The following is a 27,055-nucleotide window of genomic DNA, read 5'->3' as shown; positions in this document are numbered from 1 at the left end:
AACCATATATGGCTTTTAAAAATGATGATTAAATCCAAAATGTCAGTTGATTTAATGTCTGTGTTTTGGGTGCGAGAACAAAACAAATCAAACACGGGATGCAAAACAACAGTTTTATTGCAATACACAGGATTTCTTTTTTCTGCTGCACTCATTGCCTGCCAGGCACGTCAACACAGGGGGACAGGCCGGCACCAGAATACCATCAATGTGCTTTAATGATGTGGGTGAAAAGGTGATCGTCGATGAGCCCACCTGGACTCAGGTAAGCTGCGAGCATGTCCAGAGTTCACTTGTCTTCAGCCGTTTTAATTTAAAACATAATCAGAGGCCAACCCCTAGCAATAAAGGCATGTTCTCAGATAAAGCAAGCAGTGAGGACAAAGCAGAAAAGTACCTGCACAATACATTCACATAAAATCAAAATGGAATTTCTTTGAGGAAGCAGAAACATTTGGAGACTTACAATAATCTGTCTCATTTCTTGAGAACTTTTTTTGGCGTCTTATCTTAAGAGATTGTGCTCCGACGGCAAATAGATTGTTGTGCACATTTTGATTAAGGAACAATTGGTCGGAAGGCAAAAGAGATGAAAACTGCTAAGCTGATAAAAGGCTTTGGATCTTACAGTCACACGTATTATTGTCAAATTTCTCCCAAACCGATTCGCTTATCTAAAGAACAATCTGGCAGCACAAAAATATGTCGTAACTCCCGGATATATTTCACACACACTACGTTGGCGAGATGATCCGCCTCACCCCTCCTGACTCAATGCCAACACACTGAAGTCTGAGCTACGTGTGCTGCACCACATTTAAATATAGGTCATTTTAAAGCTGAAAGAGCACTTTACCGCTAGTTCCAACATATAAACCGTTCTTTTAATGCAAACAGGTTTTAAAATTAAGAAAAAAAACGTGCCTTCCTCCAGCTTACATTTAGACATGCTTAAAATGCAGTGACGGCGATAACTAAAATACGGTGACAGAACAGTGTTACAGTCAAAGTGAACAGATAACAGCTAGCCAGGTGATGTACTCGTTGTTGATTGTGTCATTGCAGGTCTCAATAGTAATAGCGATATAAAGAATCAGACAGAGCTGGGGAAGCGTCAGGGAAGGAGCTGAAAGTGCAAGAAGTTAAGGACAAACATCAAACCAGGAACCTGATGTGAACAACAAAAATTAGTGGGCCAAGTTTAGATGTACTGTACAGGTCACATAAGCATCAGAAGGGGAGTGAAGGAATGAGAGAAGATTAACAGCGGAGCCGGAGAAGAGTGTACAGACACAAACGGGGAGAAGTGGTGTGCTCAGCTGGTCAGTAGAATACCACACTAGACTTTCCTCCTGGGGGATTGAGGACCCTGTTGTGAGAGCGAGGCTTGGGCCCCAGGTGAGGCTCGTGGTTCTTCAGAGAGCCATCATCGGGGCTTGAAGGTGGTTCAGGCTGCGGAGGGTCTGCGACAGCGGCAGGCTCTGCCGCGGCAGGCTCTGCCTTGGCTGGCACGGGAGCCGGGGGCGCAGGTGCTTCCTTCACTTCTGGCTGGCTGACTTTGGCTTCGGGTGCTTTAGGAGCTTGAGGAGTTTTAGGAGCTTGAGGAGTTTTAGGAGCTTCAGGAGGGGATAAAACAAAGTTACAAAAACAGGAAAGATGTAGCACCTTTTCATGTGCGAGGAACAGAGGACACATTTTGAGATGACGATCCAAGGAAAAAATAAAATAAATAATGTTTGATTTGATGGATAAAACTTTTGACTTTATACCATCACTATATAATTAGTGAGGCTTTTTTGAAAAATAGCATTCAAGTTCACTTGCTGATATCTTATAAGCAGTAGGTTAGTGGTGGAAAAAGCCTTGTATTCCTGAGAAAGATAAAAAAAAATAATAATAATAATAACTGAGCCTTTTCTTTAGCTTGCTTCATGGTGTATTAATTCTGATTCTCTAATACATAAAGCTACTGTTAGTGTGACAGAAGCCCAATATCCTGAGAGACTGAGAACACATGTTTGTGTAAAACTCAAGCAGCCATAATGGGTAAGTTATACTCTAAACCTTTAACCTACGCTTTAAGTGGTCAGAGAGTTTTGTAAGAGGACACACAATTGATTCGGACTATCAAGATAGACTGAATAGTCTATCTGGATGGTGAGTCCCACGAGAAGGATTATTTCCAAGATTTATTATAATTCACAAAATTAATTTTAGAATTACGGACTTCACTTACCTGGTGACTCGGGCTCAGGTCCCACACTAAGATTGTCCTGTAAAAAAAATGAAAAGAAACAAAAATCACAAGATCTTTCACATGATCAGAGCTGCTTAAAGATGCAATTCAAATTTATGTACTTTAACACTGCTGTGAAAGTACATAAAAGCTAACAAAATGTCTGTCATAGGATGGCAGCTTATGTTAGGTCACAGTACCAGGACATAGAATAGTTTCGGGTCACACAAATTACACCATTTTCAATTTCTGAGATGAGGAAATGATAAAATACGGCTGACACTGAGCATCAGGGGGCTGTCCATGAAGACCTATCCAACTGAACTAAAGCACATACAAATGCAGCTGAGTGCTCCACACCTGGACAAACGGTCACCTCAGAATCCACGTTTCGAATGTCCGGAAGTTCAAATTTGACATGACATTTATGCAAGTGCATTATCATTAAGCTACTTTGGTGTCCCTCTAACCGACTGCATCAACTAATGTGGTTTCAATGAACTGGCTGCTGCTCTCTCTGCCTTCACTCTTTCTAATCAGCACCGTGTGCTCATGTTACAATGATGCAATGTACAGAAGTTTAGCCGTTACCATAGCTCAGTCTATAGCTGATTAGTTAAAAATACACAGCGACGAGGGGAAGAGGCTGATTTAGTAGTAGTGATAGCGATGAAGAGAGTTCAGGCTGCAGGGAGAGTGCAGCTGCAAACAAGGGGAGACCAGTGTAACATGGAATCCTGTGACTGACCTCACAGTATCAGTGGTTGTGGTTAAGACATAGGCAACTCTGAGCTTAATACGGTGTCAACACAGTTAAAGTTTGAAACTTTCCAAGTTGCACAATATCCGTAAGATACTCTAAACCTGCAGAGACAGAGCATCAGAGTTACCGAGGCCCTGAACACATAAATGAGAACAGAACAGTAGAATTTTATTCTGCTATTAATGTACAATTTAAATATAAAAATGTTCAACTACTAAAGTATCACGTGCTAGTGTGACCAACAAAGTAAGAGGCTAATCTAGGGCACAGAGACATCTCCCAAAAATGTAAAAAAAATAAATTCAGTGGCCTGCACATAATACATTTCTAATTTAGTGTCAACTAGTCCTTTAAAAGGCTCTTTTGCTGAGCTGTTTATCGTAGAGGCCGACAGTTTAAGGGCAGAATATTCACCGATGTAAACCAAATGTAAAATTTAAAAGTGGGGTGCACGGCCTACCTTTGGCTTATTTGGGTGGCTTCGGCATGAGCCTTGGACAGGTGCCCTCTCTGCAGCCCCAAATATGTTGCTGGTTGGTCCACCTGGGGGCATCGGTTTCTGTGGCTGAGCCGCAGGTCCCGGCTCACCAAATATTCCGCTACTCTTCCCGCCTGCACAGAGTTTTTACAGAGACATGTTTAGGTTTTGCAGCAGTAACGGTGGTTAGATGACACTGCCCCTATAATTATACAGAAACAACCCAGTCAACCCCCTCTAAGATATGTTCTCCATCAGCTCAGCTCCTGGTGAATAAGCAAATGAGTGGCATATACTGAAGACAATCAGGAGACGAAGTTATTCGAGGACAGTCCCAGAGAGGCTATGGGGACATTTTTGCCGATAAGGCAGCATGATCTAACAGTTACAGTCTAAAGCCGCAGAGACCCTTTTTCTACAGTAGACTGGCTGGCTCTGTCAGACACTTACTAAAATCTGGAGGTGGATTGTGTGCAAGCAGAAAGAAGTCAGGGTATTCATACTGGAATTATCACATTAAAGTAACAACTTCCACACCCTGGACACTTGCCAAATGCTTTGAGTGGTCAGGCTCTGTACATTCATAGGACCTGATAAATAGGTCTGACCTGGCGGATTGGAGCGTCTGGATGTGGTCTGGGGCTCCTCTGGTGGAGCAAAAACTTTAGAGGCCATCTTATTAGCTCTTCTTGATGGTGCAGAATCCTCTTCATAGCCACCAAACAAATTACTGGAGCCACCACCAGGAGGCTGCAACACTCTGCAGAAGAAAACGAAACAAAGACCTTTAATGATCTCATCTCATTTAGACATACAAGTATTGCTTTGCAAAAGACAAATATGTGATCGGTAGAGCCTTTTAAATGCAGTTTCTATTTCTTCATTTTAAAGTAAGTGTTCACCATATGTGGAAAGGCCCACAATCAAGCTCTATAAAAAAAAATTTAAAAAAAAAAAAAATCTGCAGCAGCCAGTAGGCTATATACATTTCAAAACGTCAAGGATTGTAGTGCTATCACATCATGTTTTTGAACTCTGGTAAGCAAATGTTTTCAAATAGAAAACATTGGTTAACCTGGCTATAAATATGTGCAAGTGTAACAAACAGCAAACGCAGCCAAATAACAGGTTATCTGATTATATAGCCGGGAATAGCGCCATACGTCTGAAAACTGTCGTTTGCTAGGTTGACGCCTTTCTTTCCTTCATTAGGAGTTCAAAAGATACGTGTCGCCGGCCTTTGAGTGAAAGTGACCCCAGAGCTGATACTTTCGAGAGAAACATTTAACCTCATGTAATAAGAACAATGTGACCACAACGCCGTTACAGGCGAATACAAAGACAAGCAGCCTGAAGAGCATTCCCCACTTCCGCAGGCGCAGCAGACAACGCCTGGTCTGCTAGCATGAAAGCTATCTTGACTCTCAAGTTTGCTAAAGGACCACTTAAGCCTGTGTCCGTTGAGTTAAACGACCACAAAGGACTTTAAGAAAACCGTTTACTCAAAAAGCACAGTAGATGATCGACTTAGGTTTGAAGATTACCAGAAAACACCACTCTTATTATGTTAACCTACATTCTGATATACTAACTGACCGAACGTTTGCATACAATCGAAATAACGCAGTCTGGGCCATTTCTTTCAGATAAACAAGCCACGGGACCATACTCTTCACCTGGAACTTGGTTTTGAACCACTCTCCAATCCTTGAAACATGTTCGTCGAAGTCATAGTGGTTATGTTTGGAACCGTCAACAACTTCGTCGGTTTGCCACCTAAGCGACCAGCAAGTTCCCCCTGCCTGCCTGCGCGTGCCCAACAGAACTCCGTAAGAATTTAAGACCACCCAACGGTGACACAGAGGAATATTATTGGTCCACGGCCAAGCTGCTGTGATGAGGTGCGCTCGTTTAATATAACCGTAAGACACCACCAGAAACATTAGATTAAAAGTGGTTGGTTGTGTCGAAGTCTTTCATTGTTTACACCAGAGCAGATGCTGTTACATCTGAAAATACATTTACTGTCCATCATCAAGGATAGCACTCACATAGTCCTTTAATAAATGGGGAAGAACCCCGCCCCGCCGGAATATCATGCATCTTTCAATAATCGTACCTCTATGTGTGGCGCTTGTTTTTTCATCAGGGAGCTTGGAATTTACCAAAGCAACGTGGTTCGGAATAGCAACACAGACAAAAATTGCGATTGAATGTTACTAGATTAAAAACACCTTATTGTAAACAAGTAGGCATAACCCATTGGCATAACCAATTATTTTCCCCATTGTACCTATTTTATTAGCCGGATGAATTTCAGGATGTGCCCGCAACGAATTCAAACGCATCCTCTAAATTCCAACCACTGATTTGTTGTTAAAGTGTCAATCATTTTCTGGGTGGAACTTATTTTCAAAGTACCAGCTACCTTCACTGTAGAGATCCAACTTTAAAAAAATAATTATCTATAAACCCATCAGATATGGTGAGATTGCAAAAAGCCAATTGGTTTCGAGTTTTTAAAGTTTCTATCGGAAAATGTACAAGCCGAGACAGGAAGGGAGTGATAATTGGTCCTTTGTAGGACCTCCTTGGCAGCGATTGGCGAAATCCTCTGTCAAACATATTTTACTACCGCCCTCGTATATTTCGGACCAATCACAGGCTTTGTTTTTGAGCTTAAGTGGGCGTGCCTTAGCGCGTGGACAATCAATTCGCAGGAACTGTCATCGGTACCAAGCTGTAGGGCTGCTGTCAGTTAGCAATGCTAGCCTGCCTCTCGATTGGGAATACTTCTGAGAAGCTTCAACTTCAGGTAATTCCTAAACCTTGCTGGAGTCATCCATCTTACAATGAGTTTTAGAATCTGTATAAAACAGTAATTATGTTGCAAGGACTTTTTGTATCTTAAGAGCTTCTTTGACTGTTGATGTTAGCTAACCAACAGCATCAGCCATGCTAGGTACCACGTTAAGCAAGGAGTGGATGCTTTACTGTATTTAATATAGTTTACAACTACGAGTTGACAACAGTTGTGACTAAATAACTAAATGAAAACCGTCCTTCTTAAGTATCATTAACTTTCTGATTTAACGCAGGACCTGTGGTGTGAGAACAGCAATCTCAAATGCTGCTGGGAGTGTTTCGTGGAGGGCACAGTGATTTAAGTTTTGTGGGACGATGTTTGATCTGATGTGAGTAAGATATTGAATTCAAGTCATGTTACCTTGAAACAAAAGTTTGAAACGGAAAAAAAAATGTGTATTTACATGACAAATATTTGAAGATGTAAGACACCCAAGAGTTCAAGATAACTTTAAAGGTTTTAACTGTAGTAGTTTCGGACTTTCCCCAGCCAGCCTTGTCAGTTGTATTTTGCATCTGATTTGCCTTAGACTTAGCTTTAGGAAGGGACAAATTAGGGATTAAAATGCTTTTTCGCATTTTTTAAAAATTTTATTTGTACTCTTAACCACTTTATACTGCTCGCGTTTAAAATGTCAAAGTGTTTGTTTCATCTTTTTCTTGCTTTCATTTCTCTAAATTGCCTCTATGCTTTGATCACTGAGTAAATAAATCACAGGATAACAGAATACCCCCCCCACACACACACAGTAACCAAATGAGGGGTGTTTACACATTATATCACCGTTATAAAAATGTATTGCCACAGGTATTAATGTATCCCTTGCCCGTAAAGCCTGGCTCTAATTTCAACATATCATATGTTGGGTGAAGTAAATACTATCTAATTATGTGTTGCCTTACAACTGTAATATATGTGTGGAGATTTTTTCCGTTTAGCAAAGACCATTTTTTGAAGACGATAATGACGTAGTGGCAAGTCCACTTGGACTCGGGTTAATATAACTATCTATCCTCATCCATTCAAATGAGCTCAGCTGACACAAGTCTTATTAAATTCGTCCTTCACTGCAGGCCATTAATTTGTCGTATGTGTTGCGGGTTTTACAATTTGTATTTGTTGTTGATGCATTGAGTAATATTGTTGGTGATAGAAAACAGTTGAACTGCGCAGAGTTCAGCTCAGTTGAGGCAGGAGCAAGGAGAGGACAGAAAGCGGCGAGAGCAGTTTCGGCTTTATTATGTTCAATTTGATCGGTATTCGCCAATCTAACCGGTAGGACTCATGGTGAAGAGAAAGAAGACGTCGCCTACTACCGAAGAGCTTGAAAATGGGTAAATTTGACGGGAAATAAACACTTTATTTAGAGGTCGAATGCAGCGAGGGGTTTTTCGTTGTCGTTTCTGCAGGGCGCTAAAGTGAAAAGCGCTCGCATTTGAATTTAGTTGAAAATATCCTCGTGTTATGCCGCTTTAGAGCCGAAAGGCACTTGCTAAAACACCGTCGCCTGTTACTAAACTGTTTTAGCTGTTCAGTGTAATTTATCTCATCACGTTAAATGCATATATTTGGTGTTGTTTTGACGGGACTGAAGAGGGGATTTGAAACAAACAGCGGCGGCCATGTTGAGAGACAGTCAACGTCGTCTTTAGAAGTTAATTCTGCGCACCGTTTTGTTCCTAATGTGACAAATTTCTGTGAATGTGTTTTGGCAGCATGACACCGGGCTCCAGGGAGGGGATCGGTGTCGATGGGAGGAGGAATCCGTCCAGAAAGCTCGAAGGTTGCGACGAGGAGGAGAACGGAGAGCAGGCGAGCGAGGAGCGCAGTACAAAGGGAGACGACGGAGTGGAAATTCTTAATCCATCAGCCACGGGTCTCGGCTCCGGTTCAGCCCCGGTCCTCCCCGCCTCTCCACCGAACCGAACCGGGCTAGGATCGAACCAGCAGTCCCAGACCTCAGCGGAATCCGCCCCTCCGTGTCATGACCAGCATCATTTTCTACGATCAAGCGTTCGACCTCCGAGCAAACGGATACGGAAGGATTCAATCGGCTCGGCCATCAATGGACACGGCGGGGCAAAATCGAAAGGTAGAGTGGGTGACCAGCCCGGAGAAGAGTGGGCATAGGTGGGATATGCGTGCGGGGTGGGGGGTCCGCTCTCACTTTTAACGCGTGACTGTGTTTGCAGTTTGTTTATCTGTGACGTCTGAGCTGAGACCGTTTAGTCGCCGTCTATCCCCTCTGGGTCACTTAGGAGTGCACTCTGAGTGCACTTCTGACATTTCTAACTCTTAACGAACATCATCTTGTGAACCACTGCTGTGCTAAAGGGTGTCACTAGAGTATCTTCAGTGATGGTCCCTTGGAAACTGCACACAATGGCTGTACAGACACAAGGCTGTTATAGCATCCCTCAGCTCCGTGTAGAAGAAACCTAAATCACAGGTTCATTTCAGCATAGACACGGGAAGCAGGACAGAAAAGCAGAATTACTCTAGAAAGTTATTTTTTTTTATTAGTTTGTCATTTTTAATTTTATTTTTTTATATATATATATATATATATATATATATATATATGTGTGTGTGTATATATAAGAAAAGTGGTTCAAAAATAAAAGCTAAAGCAACCACACACACCCTGAGATAATTATTACACCCATAGAGCCAACCTGTCAGTTGAAATGTTTTAATGCCAGATGTAATCATGTCTTATTTTTAACCACATCAGCAAAAAAAAACACAGTAAAATGTCATTTCAACAAACATCAGATAAAACAATACAGTACTTTCCAGAATGCACATTAAGCTGAAGTAGAGACTGCTTTCACACCGTCTGGTTGACCCTCTGCGCCGCAGTAACTTCTTCCATGAGCAACACCGGGAGCTCTCATCGGTTAATTGATCATTTTAACCTCAGTCCGAGCAGTTACTGAACGATAACTGGAGACTGGATTACTTAAGGCCTCCAGGATTTACTGACTTTTGAAGGCAAACTCAAGGACTGCTTTGTGGATTACTCATCGCAAATAATCAGCCCTCTTCTTTACTAACTTGAGAGCTGACGTGTGCACATTTATCCATGCAAATTAGGGATCATCATCTTGATTTTCATTCCATCTGTCACAGGAGACACAGAAAGGTCAGGCTAGGAGTGGGACAGGAGAATAGATATCCAGTATGTGGGGAAACTTAAAGCATGATGCCGCCCGTTCCTTTGAGATCCTCTTACTGAAGCGTTATGAGCCGGGAGCCTGCTGAGAAATGCTTCTGTTTGGGCCCAGGCTCTAAAAAAAAAAAAAGAAACACTCATAAAGCGTTTTGGTTTGTAATTGTGGCTCAGTTACAACTTTCTTTTTTTTTTTTTTTTTTTTTTTTTAATGGCTCTTTAAATGAATTGCTCTTTGATCAAACAGAAGTAAATGTTTAGAGTACGTCGATGACTTACTGTGCTTTGTCAGAAATGACTGATGAATTAGTTTTATTGTTGTTGACAAAGCGAGAGAAAGATTTGACTGCTTGAGTCGGGGAAAGCCGACTTATTTTCTGATTCTTTGTTAGTGTGGGGCTATTTTTGAAGGAAAACACATCGAGGCTGTTGCCCGTGAGCCGCAAGTGCATTTGCCTCTATAAATGAACACCTATTTACGCCTAAAATGCAGTTTACATAACTGGCACAGTGCTGCAACAGCAACTGCGTCGGTGTTTGTTTTAATGCCTCTTGGCATTGTGCGCTTTGCTGGGGTAAACTTGGCCAGTGGAGCCCACCACAGGTTGGTTTTGGATCAGTGCACTGTAGACCTGGCTATAGGGACTGATTGCTTTTCCTGCCTTCCTGCCAGAGCTGAACCACAGACGGGGAAGCTCTGCAGGTTGTGCTCTATAATGGCAGTCGGTGGTTTTGTGTGCATGTATTTTAACATCTCTCAAACCACATACCTCAGAACAATAGTTGTTTTTATGTTAGACGAAGATGTCGACCAAAATCTCAATCCTGGCGTTTTTTATTTAAGTTCTACTTCTCCCCTGAATGTTTCATAGCTCACAAATTTGTACATCCCCATTTCTGTGTAACAAAGGGGCAGATAATGGCCCTTCATCATCCCAGGGGGCCGTGGGACAATCGGGGCCCGTGGCCGGCTCCACACCAGGAGTGTCCAAGGCATCCAAGGGCCAAGGGTCTGCCGACAAGGAGGAGCAAGCTGGTAACCAGAAGAGAGCTCGTCGGCAGTGGGAGTCATGGAGCGCAGAGGACAAAAACAGCTTCTTTGAGGGGCTCTACGAGGTAAAAAGTCCAGCTGACTTCAGCCAAGTAAAACATTTCTCACGTGTATATATTTTAACATTTTCTACCCGCCTCTACTACTCTTCCCTTTAGCATGGAAAGGACTTTGAGGCAATCCAGAACAACATTGCAATGAAGTACAAAAAGAGAGGCAAGCCAGCCAACATGGTGAAGAACAAAGAGCAGGTCCGCCACTTTTACTACCGCACCTGGCACAAGATCTCCAAACACATCGACTTCGCCAACGGTGAGCATCCCACTTCATCAACGTCACGTGAACAGGACGGAACCTTTATGGTGCAAGTGAAATTTCGACCTTGTCGATAAGGCCTGGTTGCTCAGTTCCAACCTTTTAATGTCTTTAATGTTAATGTTATTGTCAGTGTATCACATATATCATCTATTTCTGTCTCAGAACCTTTTATGAGACAACCAGACTCTCCCTAAACATATGTTAACGAAGTTTCACTAGATAAGCTTAAACCCCTTTCCCTGCTTAAAGCTGTCTGTCTTACTGTCATGTTATCTTTATGTAGCATACACACTCCTCTAAATTTCTTCTGACGTGTGCCTCATTTCCTCTTCAGCATACTCCCGGGTGTTGAAGAAATCTTCTCAAGAACTGTATGGTCTTATCTGCTATGCCGAGCTCCGTAAAAAAGTTGGAGGATGTAAGTGGAGGCTGAAACTGGTTGCACTGGTTGAGTGTATTTCTTTTTAAAGTTGTTTATTTTGTGAGTATCCTGCTGTTGTTATGTCAAGACACCTGGGATGGGATAAAACCTGTCATGGGGACTTGTTTCCTCTGGGGGACGATGTCATAAGCCTTGGTATAAACCTCTGGTTTTGTGTTCAACAGTAATGGATGATAAGAACGTGGCAAAGCTGAATGAACTCATCCAGCAAGGGTAAGTTAATCTCAAAAGCACATCTGCAAAAAAAAACAAAAAACAGTTACGTTCCTGTTCTTGGTTTGAGAGATTAAACCGATTTTAGGTCTGGATGACGCGTGCCGAATGCAAGAACAGCGCACAAGCAGCCGGAACACAGAGCACCGATATCGCGGACAGGTAGTTGAAAGGATTTTGTTTTTATCACAGTATTGTCCGTCTGTTTCACCAGGGCCACCACTGTGCGCTCCAAGGGGAGGAACCTGCGAATCAAAGCACCCATGTGCCGTGCTTTGAAGAAACTTTGTGATCCAGAAGGTGAGGGTGTGCATGTAGAAACCCGAACACGCATTGTACACGCAAGCAAAACAACGCAAAGTAAACCAAAGGCACTGCTAAAAATACAAAACCACATGACTGGTGAGACACAGGGTCTGTGGGGGTGGGGATGTGGTAAAAACAATGGCAGTGCGTGGGCTAGTGGTGTTTCCACAGTAACTCTTGGAGCAAAATGAAGAGGAGCTGGATGAAGATGGAGAGATGACTGCTCCAGCCAGCTGTCGTCTCTGTTCAGTAACATCCACTTTGCACAGTTCGTGAAATCATTAGTTCAGACCAAGAACCGAGAAAAAGAATCTGCCATCATAATAGTATCTGAAGCCCAGTCTCTCACAGCCTGTGCAAGTTTGAGACTGCTCCACCCAGAATGGCGTGAGGTGAAGGTATTATTGTCACGCTTTTGAGGCAGCAGCATAGTAAGTCATACGGCCAAATTCAGGAGTGTAAAGGAGAGTGAGCGACCCCTGCACATTGACTGGATTTCACCAGACACACAGTAAGTCTTTAAAAGACTGCTGCAGCACGCCCACCCTGTGTGTACAAGTACTGGCAGTGCAAAAAGGGATTTTTGTGGTCATAGTGTAGTCTTTATCTTACAAGTGGTAATTCCCACTGTATGGCTACCTGCTTTCACTCTGGCTTTAATGGTGGCTCTTATTGAGTGATGCTGTATCTTTTCGTTGCTGCAGGAGTGAGTGACGAAGAGGACCAGAAACCGGTGCGTCTACCCCTGAAGGTGGCGGTGGAGCTCCAACCACGCAGTAACCACTCCTGGGCTCGTGTTCAGAGCTTAGCCCACAACCCTCGCCTAAGGTCAGGAATGCCAACTATCTAATGTCCTTTCAAAAGAATACCACATTTGTGATTCTGATAGATGTCACACACTCTTAAGATCCATCAACTTGATGTCCACGTTTAAGTTTTACCAGTCATAACACGGCTTTAATTCCAGCTTCAAATTAAGCTTTTAAATAAGTCATTCATTCTTTTATTTATTTTATGTGTGCGTGTTTTCCGATACAGGATGGTGGTTGAGCTCCACAGGAAAGTCTCCAGCCTCATTGAGTATCTGAAACAGAAGTGGGCTTACCAAGACCAGCGGATTGTATCCTAAAAACATTTTATTTTAATAGCACTAGTTTGTGTTGATCCTGATCTAATAAATATGGGGATATTTTGCTAATAACTCACTACGATGTGTTGCGTGATGGATTTCTTTTCCGTGTGAATTACAGCTGGTATGTTGCCCTTGAGGTTTATTGCGGGATGATGTACTGATTATGGTCCTTAACACTGATACTTCAGCTAAAGAGTCTCATGGAGAGGGAGGCTCTAGAGGGCAGTCAGTCCAGCGCAGCCTCTCCCAGCAAAGCTCAGCAGGAGGAGCTCTTTCTTTTACCAGCTGAGAACAGCACCTTGACTACACTGCCTGGTGTGGCACGGGTGGTTCACTCCAAGGCCTCCTGCACTGTACACTGGCTAGAGAGTGGCAAGAACCGACCCAATGCCAAGGAACTGCCAGCTGCCCAGATTTTGGGCATCCACACAGCACCACCACCTCGAGGTGGCAGCAAATCTGGACGAGGAAGCGCTGCTGTAGCCAGTGCTTCAGGAACTGTGTTGGGTGAAACTCGTCGGACTGAGCCTTCTAACCTTGAGCCATTACCAGATAGTTCTGCAAAGGCAGAAGAGAAGAGACCTCAGTCTCTTCCTGTTTCCTCTCAGCAGAGTGCAGCTTTCAGAGAAGAGGGGAATGGGATGGGATCTTCTGAGACTGGCAAGACCTGCACTGGTGTGGAGGCCAGTGGTGGCATAGCAGTGACCAAAAGCACGGAGAAGTTGTGTAGTAGCGCAGAAAGCCCATCAGAGCAGTGCAAAGAGGAGCAGAACAGCAGCACCTCGTCCCCAGATGCTACCCAGACCCCACCAGCTAAACTTCCAGTGATTAGCTCTGAGGAGGGCGTGTCGCAGGGCTCCGCACCACCAGCTAAAGAACGGACTGTTGAGCAGATCAGAGAGGAAGGTTGGAGTGCCCGTGATGCAGAGAATGTTACCCTGGCTGAGCTTTACTTGATGTTTGGGAAGCCAGGAAAGCTGCAGCTGGAGTATGAGTGGCAGCCAAGTGAGGTTCCTACCAGCAATCAAGAAAATGGACAAGCCTTGTTACAGCCCAGGCCCAACAGGACAAACCGAGTGTTGCGCTGCCTGTTCAAGCTGGTCGCCACTGAGGTCAATCCAAAACCTTTGGTAAGAACCTACTTTTACTTTCCCTACAGTTGGTTTTGCTATATTGGTTGAAGCTTAGCTTGAACCCGAAAGGAAGGAAACGACTTTGGATATAATCACTAAGAAGACAGGGCATGAACAACAATGATCGAAGAAGCACGAGTGAAAACCATGCACTATAACTGCACTGAACAGTCTAGTTTTTAACACTTCACAACAAAACTGTTCATGTCCACTGCATCTTCTGTCTCATCTGCAGCAGAGCAAAGGTCAAGCACCAAAAATGGCACTCGCACAAGAGTAGCCTACACGTTAGATTATTCCACGTTTTTGGGACACTCTGCAACAGGTGGATGTATGTTTGCTGCTCTTCCAACATTTGACAGGGTTGACCAAGTGTCCAGTATAGTCTTAGTTTTTTATTTTATTTTTGTTGAGAAAGCTTGAAAGGCAATTAGAAATGTAATTTCTATTTGTTGTAGTATTCATTGCAGATAAGGTCAGGTTTATAAGGATAAGGTTTTTCCTTCATGAGGGTTACAGAGTGTGTGCTGTTTAGTTGTTACTGGTCTTATGCCAATCTAGACACAGAAACGTACAAACATGACAACTAGTTTATTTATTCATGACTTCTCTTTATGCAGGAACAACTATCCCCCTTTTTCAACGAGGCCCTGACACAAAAGGAAGCACAATAACAACAAAATATAAGCACCTGAAATTCATAATACGCAAAGTAGCAAGGGATATATTTAAAATGTAATCACGATGAAGATAAACGAACATCCAAGAACACTTTATTAAAACACATGCATCTTATCTATAATATGTCGACCAAAGGGATTCTTATTGGCTAGAAGGAATTAAGATATCCAGTTTTAAAGATTTTTGGAAATTATTGAAATTGTAAGGGCCACAGGAGTTAAAAGCAGTTTTTACAGTGACATTGTTAATCTCAGTTAATTGCATGACAACTAATCATGAAGACTTTTTAAAGTATGACAGCCCCAAGGCTGGGAACATTTTTTCCACGTCTGTGTATGAACCGACAGGGACTCTGTAGACGTGCCTGTGGTACTTTACTGCCCCTCATGCATGGGCATGTAAATTGGTCTACAGTATGTTGCAGAGGTGTGGATAACGCCTGGATATTTGGGCATCACACATTCAGCTGCAGAGGGACCAAGTGGACCCTCGTAGACTGAAAAACATTACGTCTCACAGGCATGAACGGATGCAAAAAGAAATTTACTTTAACAGTGGATGGTGTTGTGCGTCTCTTTCTTCAGGCTCCGGAGATGTGCTCCACAGCCACGTCGCCACTCAAGAGCCACCAGGAAGAGCAAAACCAGGCCCTCACACCTCCCGGGAAGGGTCCCGTCACAGGTGTCCGGAGCCCCAGCTGTGGCCGTCAACAAGCCTCTGTCCGAGTGGCCAGGGCACACCAACCAAACACCGGTGCCTCAGGTATTTATAGCAATCTTTTGTATATTCTCAAGCTGCTACTCCAGTGCTACTAAAATGTGCATTTACCTTTCGTCTGTGTACAAAGACTGACAAAATCCTGTCTATTAAATATAAAATTCTGTTTTCTTGACTTTTCTTGACTGATGATGTTTGCCAGTGGCAAGTAATCATTGCTTCTAACTAACATTTTATTGGTCAAGGACTCATTGGTGATATAAGACAAGTGGACATTGGCAAAAATATCATACACAAAGTTCCGATGACTGTTCAAAGGAACTTACCTACCACTCTCCTTCTCAGGTGGGCGCAACCTCCCTCGCTCTCTCCTGGGTCCGACTGCTGGCAGCGAGTCGGAAGGCAGCGTGTTTGCCGTACCCACCACACTACCCCCCAATAGCTCTCGACACAACAGAATGTTCTCCCCCAACAAGGAAGCGCAGCTAGCCTTCAGACAACAGCTGGATTCCATCAGTGTAAGACGGAGCAGCGCATAGTGCTGATACAAAGTGTAGAAAGACTAAGCTGATATGCTGTCCGCATAAACACTGTTTACAAATGCACATCTTTTCCCTGCAGATGCAGTCAGACCTTTTCCTTTCTAGGCAGAGAAAACCTCGGAACAGACAACTTCGGAAACCTCTTGTTGTTCAGGTAAAAGAGAAAGGAATTTCAGAAATGTGCACAAAGGTAGAGAAAAATGCCTGCGCCAAAAGACTGCCTAGCCTTCACTGTGCATTTGGTTGAGTGGGCTCTGTTTTGTTCACAGCGAACACTGCTACCCAGGACCACAGGAGACACTCCTCAACATGTCTGCTCCTTCTCCATCCTCTCCAACTCCTCTGCTACAGGTGCGTTTGATACATCGAGATCTGAAAAACAGAAATGTTGCCAAAGTTTTATTTGTAGTGTGTTTTACTTTGGCTCTTGAAAGTTGGTAAAGGACTTTGTTGAATGAAAAAAAAAAAAAAATCTATATATGATTTCCTCTTTTTCAACAAGAACTCTGCCAATTGCTTGCCTGCTCACTTCCCGTTTCCTCCCTCAGGAACTGGATCTTTCCGGCCAATCCATACTCGCCTGACTCCTTCCTCCCGCCCCCCCCTGACCAAAACTTCACTTGCAGCATCCAGCTCTTCAGCCGTCAGCCAGCTCTCTAGTATGGACCGCTTTTATTAATTGATACATGTCTCCGTTTTATCAAAACACTGTTGACAAAGCATATTTAACGGAGTATAACAACTCAAAAGTTTTCACCCTTTGAATTGAAACGAACCATCTACATTGCAAATGTTACCCCTCTCTCTCTTTCTTATAACCACTATTGCATGGTGATATTTTATAAGACTATGCTCTATGCTCTTTCTTACATGATTTGTGATGGTCAGCCTCGTGTTGAACTTTTTAATTCCTTCTCTTGTAGTTTGCTTTCATTTAAAGAGTTAACTTGTCATTGAGTTTAATTGCTAAAATTTCAAATGGGGGGTGAGGGCTAGTAATGTCCCTCTTGACAAACTAATTTCAGCAATCGATAATGCACATTAGGCGTCTGAATGTGCAGATGTGACAAATCCCTTGTGTTCTTAACACCTGTTAACAGCCTGTTAATACTCTTTCAGGTGCCATTGACCTGGCAGCTAAGTCTGCCGGCATCATCCCTGGCAGTCCTTCTCGGGAACCAGATTCTCCCTCTATAGATAACCGCACTGTGCTCGCAACAACGCCCATTGTTGAAGCTGAACCAGACTCCCAACTCCTCCAACAAAATGTCCCAGAGGTCAGTAGCACATACACACACACACACGTATATGATTGTTTACAGTGAAGCAAAGCTAAGAGTCTGTAACACTTTTTTTTCTGTTAAACACATTAAAATCTGATGGAACATAGGACACACACAATTCCCCATTCCTCACTCTTTGATTTTTCTCATTTTTCACAGGAAATTCACTTTCATATTCTAATGAATACACTGCAAATTTTTTTTTTTTTTTTACTCCTGAAAATGTAGCTATTCCTACCCATTTCTTTTGTAGTAATTTTAGAACGATTAATCATAGGGTTACTAACATTGTTTCTGGTTTTGAATCACGTTGTTGTTTCCACAGAATGGTCTGCCTCCACCGTCTCCCGGAGTTAGTGGGGGTGGAGACTCGCTCCTTTCTCCGCCCAGTGTCGCCTCACTCCTTGACATTTCTCTGCCAGGCCCCCCTGAGGAGGCTCTTACCCCCGGAGAACCTCAAACACACATCAGTGACTCCATCATCGAGCTCGCCATCAATTCAACACACTACGGTGTGTGTTTTTTTTTTTGTTTAGCTGCACCATTCTAAGATTTTATTGATGCCAATGCCATTATCGGTGCTTCTTATCAGTCGCATTCTTTATCGATTCCCATATTGATTCTCGAGTCCATATTCTACGAGGAAACGAGTACGCTACATGTGTATTCAACGTCGGCATACTTTTTAAAATCCCAGACAGAATAAACTTTGAGTCAAGACAGTGTGTGAAGAGTGATTTGTAAGTCTCGTGTTCAGTGCAGACTAGAGAGCCCTGTGTGTATGACACTGTTGATTTTGTGCACATTTGCCAGCGTCTGCTGGCATCAGTAGAGGAATTGATATATTCAGAATCGTATGCTTTTGGAAAATTTGGAACCAGTTCTTAATTCCCCCTCCTAGCCATACATAAATGCTGTAAAAGCAGAAGTAATACACTGTTTGATTACCACCTGTGTCTCTTTTAACAGTCATATGCAGTAATGCTCCACTTGCTAAAGCATTTTTATGCTTAAATTTTGTATAATGAAATCATAACTGGTTGCAAACCTGAGCAGTGAGCGTACCACACTTGTGTACATGTGAAGTGTGAGGCAAAGGGGATTCATAATCAGTGAAACATGAAGTGACTACAGGATAGAAAGGTTATCCCCGATGGTTGAATTAGTGTTCTTTGGTCTGATTAGATCAAAATCAAATTTATTTGTATAGCACATTTCATGTACAAAACAATTCAAAGTGCTTCACATAAAATAAAAGCATTGCAGCAGGGAGATGTGTAAAAGTACTCTGCAGCCTGCTAACTTTGTGAGGCTTATTGGACATTGTGCACACAGTCTCATCTCTGTTTGCCTGTCCTGCTGCAGGTGAGGAGGCTGCTCTATCACCTGCCAAGCTGGGCAACGGTGACCACTCCAAAATGTTGGCCTCATCTCCTTCAGTCAGCCCATCCAGAGGCTGGATCCCATCGCCCAGCCATGACCCCCAGTGGTACCCCAGCGACTCATCTGACTCCACACTAGGATGCCTTCTTTGTAAGTTTTTTTTTGTTTGTTTGTTTTTTTTTTGGTTTCATCTTCTCATTATTTCTAATAACTCTTGTCAACAACTTCCTTTCAAAAGAGCTGATGCCAGAATTTAGAACGTTGGCCATAAACACAGGCACTAATTATAAGAGATATATGTATCATCTTGTTACAGTGACAACACAGAACATCTACTAGCCAAAGTGACACTAAAGAAGTGCACAATGGCGTTGGATAAATTTGAGCAACGGCCTCTAAAAGATCTCTTTGTGGCTTGGAATATTTGTGTCATTGTTCATGCACAATCACACTGAATCATCTGTGATGTGATGGCACATCCTTTATGTGTGCTCTCTATTTATTTATTTCTGTATTTGTTATTTTGTTTCTTTTACCCCCTTCCAGCCAGTATGGTCTCTCCTGATAAGGGGAGGCGGACCACCCTAACCCCCTCTGGCCCCTCCAGTGGCACAGCTTTGCTAGGTCCAAGCCTCCTGGACTGCAATTCCCATGATTCCTTCCAATCCCGTGGCCTTCCTGATGTGGCTGAGGTAAGTCAGTTCCTCTGTTGTGTACCATATAATTATTTGTATTTGCATCTGGTGGATTCAGCATTATTTGATCATTCTGTGCTTGGATTGTGTCAAAATGGGAAGTTGGATGTTTGCAAGTGTCATATAATTAGATGGTACAAAACTGTGACTCGGCATTTATAGGATAGATACGAGTGGGGCGAATCTTCTTGCACAGAGTTTGTATAAAAGTATTATTTCCCCAAAAATATGAAACGAAAAAAAAAAAGTGTTTTAGTCCTTTCCTGTTTGTGATTGCAGATGGACTCTCAGCTTGCCTGCATGATGAGTGAGAGCAGTGTGGACTACATTGCTCGCTTCAATGACCTGGCTCAGGAGCTGGCTGTGACCGAGCCCTCCCTCCCACCACCATGAGGGCCTGGTTCCACCGAGCCGCTGCCATCCGAAGGACAGGAGTCACGAATGGGAGAGGAGGAGAGGTGACTCCGAGACGACTGGAGAAAGTCCAGCTTCCCCAAAGCCATCCCTGCCCTGTTTGTAAAAGTGCAATAATGACGGTGAACCTTGGCCATTGTTAAAGGAAGTTGGTTTCACTGAACTGTTCTTTAAGGTAAAACGCCCTTTAAAAACTAACACTTTAGATGAATAAATGGGTTTACAAAACACAACCTCATGTACAGGAAAATGCTATGCCATATCTGAACAAAATATTTTTAAGTCTTTAATGTCTCGTCCTGCTCTTTCTGGGTGTGCGTGTGTGCGTGCGTTTGTGTGTGTATTCTGATTTCTGTCAAATTGACCCCCGAAATGTGTAAATCTGCCAAAATGTGCAAGTCAGATCTGAAACCGTTGGCCACTGAGATGTGATTTTTTTTTTTTTTTAAATTATTTTTTCTTCGTTTGTTTGTACGTTTTTGTCCTTAAACTAACGGCAGTGGAGAAATAGGTGCAGTGCCGTGAGGTACTTGTTTTAGTTGGGTTGCAAAAGTAGAGCACATCACAGCACCGACAAAGAAGAGGTACAATCTTTCTTCTTAGCCTCCAGCTCATGCGCTCTTCATCTCTTATCAGTTCCGGTTTTATTGGGTTTCATTTTAACCGTGCAGGTTTTCAATTTAGTTTAATGTTTCACAGCCACACGCAGACTGGCAGCTTGTCGATCAACTTTGATACCCGTACCCCTTGAGTTGCGTGCTGAAATCATATCTTTTCTCCGTCCCTCGCCCGTCACGTTCAATTTTCATCCACTTTAAATCTAGTTGAAATGGCAGTACAAACAGAAAAGGGGCCTGCGTGTTGCTTTTGTTTGTATACGGGCTTTGAAAAGAAAACTTTCGACCTGTTTTCTTCCACATCTCATTTGTTGCGTTGAATTTCTTTTCTTCAAATTAAGGGCGTTAACAAACTGTAACCCCCCCACCGGCTGCCGCTGCCGCCACCACCCGACTACAGCGAGAAACAACAGTGCCGATTTATCTCCACTCTTGGAAGTAATCTGGCATTGCTGATTTCTTCAGACGTGCTTCTTGTCACCGTGTATTCATTTTAATTTGATGATCAATTTCGCTGGTACTAAAAGTAGTTTTACACTCAGTTTAAAGTTCAAGAAAGCGAGCTCTCAGAAGAATGTAATTAATTAAGTCAAACACTAAAGCCATAGATAACTCGGTTTAATTAAAGTTTTTCTTAAACTTTTGCGTTTATTCTTTGAAAAAACAAAACCCATAACATTAATTCCCTTTGACTAGTGTTGGAGTATTTAAAAAAAAAACAAAACAAAAAAAAAAACACTATAACTAATGTCAGTGCGATTGGCTTCATTGCATCCAACATGGTCATCCTTGGTCAATTATGGTGATGAGATTACAGGCAGATGTATCCACAGAGGTAGCTATTCCCTGCAGTTTCACTCTTGCATTGTCCCGTTAACGGGGGACGACACGACTGCATACCATGTCGAGTCCAAACTGTGCGTTCACAATTTAAACGAACGAGCATCGTCAGCGATGGGAGTGTAAACTGTAGGTGTGCTCGTGTCATCATTCCACAAATGTGATTTTCAGAGATTCCTTTCGAGCACCTTGTGGGCTTTGACTTAACAAAGTGAAAGCTTTTGTTGCTGTTTTTTTTTTTTTTAATTTTATATCAATTTGTGAAAGACATCTGTAAAAGCTTCATCGTGTTACACTAGATTCTTAATGAGGAATAAATGGCAGGCTTTGTCTTTTTCTGTAGAAGGATTTGTTTGTACAAATGGCAATTCCAATATTCACTGCACTTGTGTAACATAATGTAAATTGTTATTTGGACTATTTATTGTTAACATTTCTGGAAAAAAAAAAAAAGAAGAAAAGTGGTTTCCGTTTAACTTAATATTAAGGTGACATCTTAAAAGGAAAAAAACCCTGTTTTCAGTTTGTAAAAGGTGTTTTTAAATCTGTGTATAAAGATAGTTATAAAACTCTGGCTGCTTCTTGGATTCATTGTGTGATAGGAAACCGGCTCAAATTGAAATTTTTACAAATTAGCACACACAATTTTTTTTTTTATGTGGTTTTGGGCGTAGCAGTTGTTGGTCTGTCATGTTATCCAGATGTAAAAAAAAAAAGTGGCTGATATGAAACACCCCCACCCTCTAAACTACAAATATACCTACAATGTTCCAAGTTTTGTAGCACATATTTGGTTTAAGGAAATTACAAGTTGTCATTGAAGCTGTCAGCTGAGGAACAGTAAAGCTTTTGTCATGCTTACTAAACACATGGAGGAACTTATCCGCAGCAGAGGAAATGACCCTGTGGCTCAGATCAGCGTGCCCTGCTGTTGTTAATGCCCAACGACTACTTTCTGAGCTACACCTACTACTGTCAGGAGTATTTTACTGATTGTTATGTAGATTTCTCCTTGCCTTAAAACTAAGGCAGTCTGCTTCTGAAGGTTCTGTCCATTTCTAATATAAGAATGACAATGTGGTACTGAAGTCATTCCTCTATGATTTCTGTAAATAAGCTTTTGCAGCAAGGCAGGACATTTGAGCTGGACCGCCTTGCAATAACACGTTAAGAATTGGCGTCTTCGTATTCCTCGACACCACCGCATGTCAATTAAATTGCTTTGGACGTTTAAGGTCTGGTTGCACTTTTTAGAAGGTGATTCAACAACCACTGAATCCCTTACTGTTCCAATTAAAGTAACCGAAACGTACATGGCGGGCTAACACAGCGGAGTTGGGATATTGCTTTATCCAGCTGGAAAAAAGGAAGTGTGTGAAAACGGCCTCAGTTGAACAGGAAACACAAAATTGGAAGCTTCCCCCCCCCCCGCACAGAGATAAGCAGTATTTCCCTTGCATAGAACGACTACATGAACACTCGTCCCAGAAACATTTCAAAAGCAGCTACGTTTCTAAAAGATTGTTGGAAAAAGCAGATGAACTGTTAACTGCTGTGGGTATGTCCTCCAACAGAAGTGCAAATAAGATAATTTGATCAAACCCTGCATTTCTTTGTGTGTTCATATTTCACTCCTTGCTTTAGATAGACCACAGTACACTGGTTCTGACTAATTAAACACAAACCAATGTTCCTGCTCCATTTTTAAAAAGGGATTATTACTAATTTTATTTCCAGACGAGACAATGAACAATCCAGCCTCACCTACCTGATTAGTCATGTATGTTACAGCGGTTACAACAACACACGGGTTTTCCTTACAGTGCAAACAAGTCCACCACTGCAAGGAAGAGCTCCATCCATCCACATCTTAAGTCCACTTGGGGTCCATTTACAGAAGCCGGGTTTCTGATTTGTTGCCCACCCGCTGCTGCGTCACTCATCTTTAGGTTTCTGTTCTTTGCGAGCGCGAGAAGACATAAGTTTGAAGAAAAGTGCAGGCCACAGTGTTCTGAGGTAAACGGCCACAGTGGGCACAGGTCCAGCCAAAACAACATCTTTGCTTCTCTGACGGACGGCCTTTAGGACAGCGTGGGCCACGTCCCTGGGTTCCCAACCCGTCGCTGTGGTTTTATCCAAGACTGTGGGCAGTGTTGCAAAGATGAGAAACAACACGAAAGAGCCATTAAGTTCTCATTATACAGAAAGCTGTTCCGATTACTAGGGTGAAAGCACAGTTTTTTCTTTATCACATATTCAACACTCCACAATAGAAAAGCAAAACAGGTTTTTGCAGTAGCAGTAAAATAATGGTAAGGGGTGCTAAGGTTCACCGTACTGGTCATTGCGTATATAACAGCGCTTCAAACACACAGTTTTCTTCCTCAACAATGGGCATCACAACTGACAAAATGGTGCTCTGGCAGCTTTAGAAGAGGTCGTTCAAGAGGCACAATATGTATAAACAAACAAATTAACTGTCTTTTTAGTCAAAAAGAGTCCCATGCTTCCTCTCACTGCCTCACCTCCATACTTGGAGCCGTCTCCGGTGACAGCATTGACTGACAGATTGGTTCGTATGTACCCGGGGCTGATCACTGTCACTGGGATCCCATAGTGCTCCATTTCTGCCCGTAAGCAGTCAAAGTAGGCCTGGGTGGCGTGTTTAGAGGCTGCATCTGGTCACATTATAAACAGACACTTCATCATTTATCATTTACAAAAAAAAAGAAAAAAAAGAACCCTCTTGACTACGACGTCCTATACAGAAAACTTACAAGCTGATCTGTAAGGAATGGCTATCTTTCCCTGGACGCTGCTGATGACCACAATATGGCCGCTGCGCTTCTGGACCAAGGAGGGCAGGAGGGCTGTGAAGGAAGGAAGGAAGGAAACGGAAATCAGTCCCAGACATATCCTGATGCCCATTTTATTTCAATTATAAGATGTGATCCATGGTTTGACTCCAATTTTACTTTTCAGGCTTCTTTTTTTTTTTTTTTTTTTTTTTTTAAACTTTACTCATCTCAGATCTGGCAACCACAATGAAAATCAAATAACAAATAAGAATGACAGAAACCAGACTGTTCTTCTCACTAACCTTGAGTAAGAGCAACTGGTCCAAAGTAATTTGTTTCCATAACATCCCGCTGAACTGAAATATGGGTGTCTAGAATGTTGCCACGGTAACTAATTCCAGCGTTATTGATGAGGACATCCACTTGTCCGTAACATTTCAGGATCTCCTCTGCAGCTCTGCCCACTGTGTCGGCGTTAGCCAGGTCGAAGACGACAGTGCTGGGGGTGAAAGTCTGTTGAATGAACAAAGGAGACCAGTTATCCGCTGTCTTCATTAATTTAAAAGTCTTTATTCCCACAGTTCGATAGATACATAGATGTTAAGTACTGGTTCAGAGCAGAGTAAAGAAAAACCCTGTCTCTCTTCATAAAGGTGGGCGAAATAATAACGATTGAGGCAGTGCAGGCTGTTGAACAAAGTGTTTCACCCCAGAATTACTTTTTAAGGGAGAGGAAATGAGTTATAAATTCATAAAACATCCCAACAGTGTAGGTGCGTGTGTGTGTACATGCCTGCCGCTGTGTATCGGCTGAACTTGCTGTAAGCTCCTTGACCACCTGTTGCAGGCGGCCTTCATCTCTTCCACACAGCACAAGCCGAGCACCTGCGGCGTGAAAGACTCGTGCACACTCTACAACGCCAAAAAAGATACTTGTTGTTACAGATCATTCATCAGTAAGCTCAGCTGAAAAGGTAATGAGCGGCTGGCCAACCTTTTCCAAGTCCAGAGCTGGCCCCTGTGATGACCACGACTGCACCTTGCACAGAAACTCCGCGTCTAAGGCGGACAAGTACTCGATACAGCAGCAAGACTCCCACACTTGTTAAAACCAGTGGAAGCAGTCCTCCTCCCATGACCCTCTCCATGTCTGCAAATCACTCCCTCTGCTCCACAGAAAGCCCCTAATCAATATGTAAAATTATTCTTGTTTAGTCAGATTCTTAACATCATTAGAATCGGCATTTGATAATAATTTATTCATAAAACTCCTCACTCTGTATCCAAAACACTGAGTTGTTGTCTAGAACTGAGCTGAACTTTACACTTAGCAAGCAAACGGAAGCTGTACCGCTGGTGATTATTTTGAATACTTTGTTGTGATTTACAGGATTAATGACTTATTCAAAGAGTATCTTTGATCATGCAAACAATATCTTGTTGAAGAGCTATTCTTTTGTTGGAAATCTAGTTTTGGAGAGAATAGAAATAAACCAGGACAATGTGAATGGTTTTTAAAGGCCTTCAACTGTCTTTTCCAACACTTCTATATATAGTGTGTTACAAAGTGATATGAAAATTAAAGGGAATTTCAGTGTCAACAGTTACTACAAATGGTTTAAGATTTTTCTTGGGATCTGATGTTGGTACATCTGTGCACAATTTAGTCAAATGAGCCATGACAACTTTTCAAACAATCAGTACTGAACTTGTTGAGATTAAGGCCAGAACTAAGTGAACATTTTTTCGTCAATGTGTCCTTGTAGGTTTCATGACCTTGTCCGTCTGTTCTCGCAGCTGACAAATGTTGTGAAGACAATCACTCGACTGTCTGCGTTTTTCAGCACTTTGCTGCAGATATCTGATGATTTCTGACAATGTGTCATCTGAAGCCATTTTGAAAATAAGAACAATGGATATTTAAATGTAGCAACCTGCACAAAGTTGGTAAGGTTGGTTAAATTTGCACCTAATGCAAGTGTGGAGTTTAAACCTTACACATCATGTAATAATACAATGGGGTTTCGCGTTAGTTTGCTGTGCACAGAATGGTAGGTGGTATGCTACGAAATTAAATGACTAATAACGCTAATGCTAACGTTAGCTAGCATCCACAGTCCAAAGAATGACAACTCACAAACACGTACTGTTTCCAGACCTATTTAAGAGCTCACCGGAGTTGTTGTTTGGCTGAATAAAGAAGAGGCGGCATGTGTTGGTGAAAATGAGCAGTTCCGGGGCTTGACTGACAAACAACTCAACGTTTTACGACAGGCAACTGCATTTTGCGCAGCCACCGCGAAGAATTCTGGGAGTTGAAGTTTCATACGCCTGTAAGTTTCTAGATATTTTTGTGATATTGTTGAATCTGCTTATCCCGCCAAATATACACATAGCAGTTGATTTATATATTCATTGACTTTAATCAGGAAAATATGTGTTTGTCACAACACTTTTTAAAATCATTTGAACAAGCTGTTAATCATTTTGGGCCACAAAGTTGGAAAAGGGTTATCCAGACTACATTAACATGAATCAATAAAACATCAGGTGAATTCAAGCATGACAATCGGCTAAGAAGAGTCACATACACATCCTTCTGATCTGCGTGATGGCTGGAACATACCTGTGACAAGAGACCAAGCAGTGCCTCTTAAAACTGGTTTGTGTGTAGCAATATTCCAGTGGACCACCACTAGTTTCAGCAAGTAAGCTGGAAAAAAAAAAGCCAATCTGAATGCTTCAATAATCTTGTATGATACATAAACTATAGAGAATAAATAGCATAGCTGGTTCTGACATAATCTCTCAGTAATAAAGGCTTTTTTTTTTATTGATCTAAAATTTATACCAAGAGGGAAATGCAAGTGCTGCATAACTCTGTGTGCCTGTGGTTTCCACATGAGACACAAAACTGAGCCTACTGAAGCAATGTGTCAGCGTGAAAAAGGCAGCAAAGCTAGTTTGTCCATGGA

At 42.4% G+C, this 27,055-nt stretch overlaps 3 protein-coding genes across 6 annotated transcripts; 1 reads left to right on the top strand and 2 right to left on the bottom strand.

Moving 5' to 3' along the window:
* Positions 1-99: 99 nt before the first annotated feature.
* Positions 100-5,310, bottom strand: jpt2 (Jupiter microtubule associated homolog 2). Its single transcript, XM_075454044.1, has 5 exons — positions 5,154-5,310; positions 4,086-4,237; positions 3,460-3,611; positions 2,237-2,273; positions 100-1,616 (listed from the first exon to the last, which is right to left on the bottom strand). The coding sequence occupies exons 1-5, from the start codon at positions 5,207-5,209 to the stop codon at positions 1,324-1,326; spliced, it is 690 nt and encodes a 229-aa protein (XP_075310159.1). The 5' UTR covers positions 5,210-5,310; the 3' UTR covers positions 100-1,323.
* Positions 5,311-6,199: 889 nt separating this feature from the next.
* cramp1 (cramped chromatin regulator 1) lies at positions 6,200-21,627 on the top strand. 4 transcript variants are annotated; one of them, XM_075454823.1, is made up of 20 exons: positions 6,200-6,292; positions 6,576-6,671; positions 8,059-8,435; positions 10,426-10,631; positions 10,725-10,878; positions 11,219-11,302; positions 11,491-11,539; positions 11,754-11,839; positions 12,550-12,673; positions 12,884-12,965; positions 13,166-14,107; positions 15,376-15,553; positions 15,854-16,026; positions 16,130-16,204; positions 16,320-16,401; positions 16,599-16,709; positions 17,170-17,327; positions 17,659-17,845; positions 18,699-18,866; positions 19,263-19,591. In XM_075454823.1, the coding sequence occupies exons 2-20, from the start codon at positions 6,658-6,660 to the stop codon at positions 19,571-19,573; spliced, it is 3,561 nt and encodes a 1,186-aa protein (XP_075310938.1). In that variant the 5' UTR covers positions 6,200-6,292; positions 6,576-6,657; the 3' UTR covers positions 19,574-19,591. The 4 variants fall into 4 exon arrangements, with proteins under 4 accessions (XP_075310938.1, XP_075310940.1, XP_075310937.1 ...); XM_075454824.1 differs by lacking the exons at positions 6,200-6,292; positions 6,576-6,671 and adding exons at positions 7,502-7,677; positions 19,691-21,627 and having other exon boundaries at positions 19,263-19,408; XM_075454825.1 differs by lacking the exon at positions 6,576-6,671.
* A 1,352-nt stretch (positions 21,628-22,979) lies between these two features.
* Positions 22,980-26,333, bottom strand: dhrs7b (dehydrogenase/reductase (SDR family) member 7B). The gene is made up of 7 exons (XM_075454826.1): positions 26,255-26,333; positions 25,075-25,264; positions 24,874-24,992; positions 24,383-24,593; positions 24,060-24,152; positions 23,808-23,960; positions 22,980-23,423 (listed from the first exon to the last, which is right to left on the bottom strand). The coding sequence occupies exons 2-7, from the start codon at positions 25,226-25,228 to the stop codon at positions 23,218-23,220; spliced, it is 936 nt and encodes a 311-aa protein (XP_075310941.1). The 5' UTR covers positions 25,229-25,264; positions 26,255-26,333; the 3' UTR covers positions 22,980-23,217.
* Between the last annotated feature and the right edge of the window lie 722 nt (positions 26,334-27,055).

Source organism: Odontesthes bonariensis, chromosome 21, assembly GCF_027942865.1.
Source record: "Odontesthes bonariensis isolate fOdoBon6 chromosome 21, fOdoBon6.hap1, whole genome shotgun sequence".
Lineage (NCBI taxonomy): Eukaryota > Metazoa > Chordata > Actinopteri > Atheriniformes > Atherinopsidae > Odontesthes > Odontesthes bonariensis.
Note: the sequence above shows the minus strand (reverse complement) of the source record. Positions and strands in the feature narration are given on the sequence as shown.

Bases quoted from the DNA above. Each gene is read 5' to 3' on its own strand.
- jpt2 (XM_075454044.1), bottom strand. From the start codon at position 5,209: ATGACTTCGACGAACATGTTTCAAGGATTGGAGAGTGGTTCAAAACCA. The intron at 3,612-4,085 runs GTCAGACCTATT...AACTCTGTGCAG, and splicing joins CAGACGCTCCAATCCGCCAG to GCGGGAAGAGTAGCGGAATA. The intron at 1,617-2,236 runs GTAAGTGAAGTC...CCCCTCCTGAAG, and splicing joins ACCTGAGCCCGAGTCACCAG to CTCCTAAAACTCCTCAAGCT.
- cramp1 (XM_075454822.1), top strand. From the start codon at position 7,628: ATGGTGAAGAGAAAGAAGACGTCGCCTACTACCGAAGAGCTTGAAAAT. The intron at 11,303-11,490 runs GTAAGTGGAGGC...TGTGTTCAACAG, and splicing joins CCGTAAAAAAGTTGGAGGAT to TAATGGATGATAAGAACGTG. The intron at 11,540-11,753 runs GTAAGTTAATCT...CTGTTTCACCAG, and splicing joins AATGAACTCATCCAGCAAGG to GGCCACCACTGTGCGCTCCA.
- dhrs7b (XM_075454826.1), bottom strand. From the start codon at position 25,228: ATGGAGAGGGTCATGGGAGGAGGACTGCTTCCACTGGTTTTAACAAGT. The intron at 24,993-25,074 runs GTTGGCCAGCCG...TTGGCGTTGTAG, and splicing joins CAGCTCTGGACTTGGAAAAG to AGTGTGCACGAGTCTTTCAC. The intron at 23,961-24,059 runs GTAAGTTTTCTG...TAATGTGACCAG, and splicing joins CATTCCTTACAGATCAGCTT to ATGCAGCCTCTAAACACGCC.